Consider the following 1,710-nt stretch of genomic DNA (forward strand, 5'->3'; position numbering starts at 1 on the left):
AAGTGGACATTACATTGTCTACATAGTTGAAGATTATCTTGAACTTCAATTCTTGCCTCCATCTTCTGCATGCTAGGAATTACAGGTATGCACCACCACATCTGGCTTTATGCAGTGCTAGGGAGCAAACCCAGGGCTTCATGTTTGCTAGGCAGTACACTCTACCTACTGAGCCAGATCCCTAGCCCCAAGACTCATAGTTTTAAATCAGACTAGCTCAGAGGAGTCATTTACAAACACTTTAGTTGTCAAAGCACAGCTTTTAGTACAAAGTAATGTCCACTTCTCATAGATGCTATAGTACACAGATGTGTGGTGGGGGATGACTGCTGAGGAGTGGAGGTGCCCAGCAGACCTGGGACCATGGGTCCTCAGCCCTCATCTTCCTTGGAATCCTTGTTAGCCCGTCTGCGGACCTTTCCTGGCCCAGGGCAGATCAGTTGTCCTGGGGAGGCGGGGGCAAGGTTCACACAGCCAGGCCCTCGGGGCAGCTGGTGGCTCTCGTTGAGTCTGAGGACTCGGTAGTTCTCATAGTGGATGTTGTGGGTGATGTCCTTCAGGTCCTGGAGGTGAGAGCTAAATGACAGGAGGCAGGTCAGCCCTGGCCACCAAGGTCCCAGAGCCCCCTTTTCATCCAGCCCATCACAGGGTGTCCCACACCTCACCGGATAAGCAGGTCTCGCAGGAGAAGAAACTCACAATGTGCCATGTTCTCCACTGCAAGACACAGGGCCTAGCATACTCTGCGCTCTCAGCGAGTACAGAGTAGATACCTGCTGTCTATGTATGCTGTAGCACCTCCTGAGACCTGCCATTACTCTTTGCCTACTGTCTTTGTTTGCTTATTTTTCTTTTCTTTCTTTCTCTTTTTTTTTTTTTTTTTTTTTTTTTTTTTTTTTGAGACAGGGTCTGCCTGTAGGTCCAGCTGGTCTGGAACTGGCTATGTAGACCTGGCTGGCCTCAATCTCACAGAGATCCATCTGCCTCTGCCTCCTGAGTGCTGGAATTAAAGATGTGTGCCACCGTGCTCAGCTCCTACTCTCTTATATACCCTCCTCTTCCTCAATTCATGTATGCATTCATTCATTCACTCATTTTTTTTTGGTCTTTTTGAGATAGGGTCTCCCTGTATCCCCAGCTGGCCTAGAACTTGCTATGTAGACCAGGCTGGCCTCAAACTCACAGAGATCCACCTGCCTCTGCCTCTCAAGTGCTGGGACTACAGGCATGTACCACCACGCCCAGCTTCATTCATTCATTTTTATATCCCCAGGGCCTGGTACAGTGACTCCTACAAACAGCTGTTAAACCAGTGAACCCACCCACCATTTTAGATAAAACTGTATACATTAAAGCTGGGCGTAGTGGTGCATGCCTTTAATCCCAGCAGAGGCAGATGGATCTCTGAGTTCAAGGCCAGTTTAGTCTACATAGTGAGTTCCAGGACAGCTGGGGCTACAGGGAGACCCTGTCTCAAAAAGACCAAAATAATAAAAAAAAAACTGTGTACATTATACCACAGATAATATTCATATATTCTCTGTTTTTTTGAGTCATGGTCTCATGTAATCCAGGTTGGCCTCAAAATTGCTATGTAATAAGGATGAACTTGAATACCTGATTCTCCTGCCTCCAACTCTCCACTGCTGGGGTTACAGATGTGTCATCATACTTGGCTATATATTATTAATAATAATAATAAAATAATAA

The 1,710-nt window shown here is 46.5% G+C and overlaps 1 protein-coding gene across 2 annotated transcripts in view; it reads right to left on the minus strand.

Annotated features, from left to right (window-relative positions):
- Positions 1-232: 232 nt before the first annotated feature.
- Positions 233-1,710, minus strand: part of Septin12 (septin 12) — a 12,922-nt gene continuing 11,444 nt past the window's right edge. The window contains exons 8-9 of one of the 2 annotated variants that reach the window (XM_008846503.3): positions 666-717; positions 254-576 (exon numbers count right to left, since the gene is read on the minus strand). In XM_008846503.3, coding sequence (XP_008844725.1) covers positions 372-576; positions 666-717 — 257 coding nt within the window. In that variant the 3' untranslated portion in view covers positions 254-371. Of the gene's footprint in view, positions 577-665; positions 718-1,710 lie in introns of both variants that reach the window. The other variant, XM_029569584.1, reaches the window with a different exon arrangement.

The sequence above is a fragment of the Nannospalax galili genome, unplaced genomic scaffold, assembly GCF_000622305.1.
Source record: "Nannospalax galili isolate Female #2095 unplaced genomic scaffold, S.galili_v1.0 scaffold471, whole genome shotgun sequence".
Lineage (NCBI taxonomy): Eukaryota > Metazoa > Chordata > Mammalia > Rodentia > Spalacidae > Nannospalax > Nannospalax galili.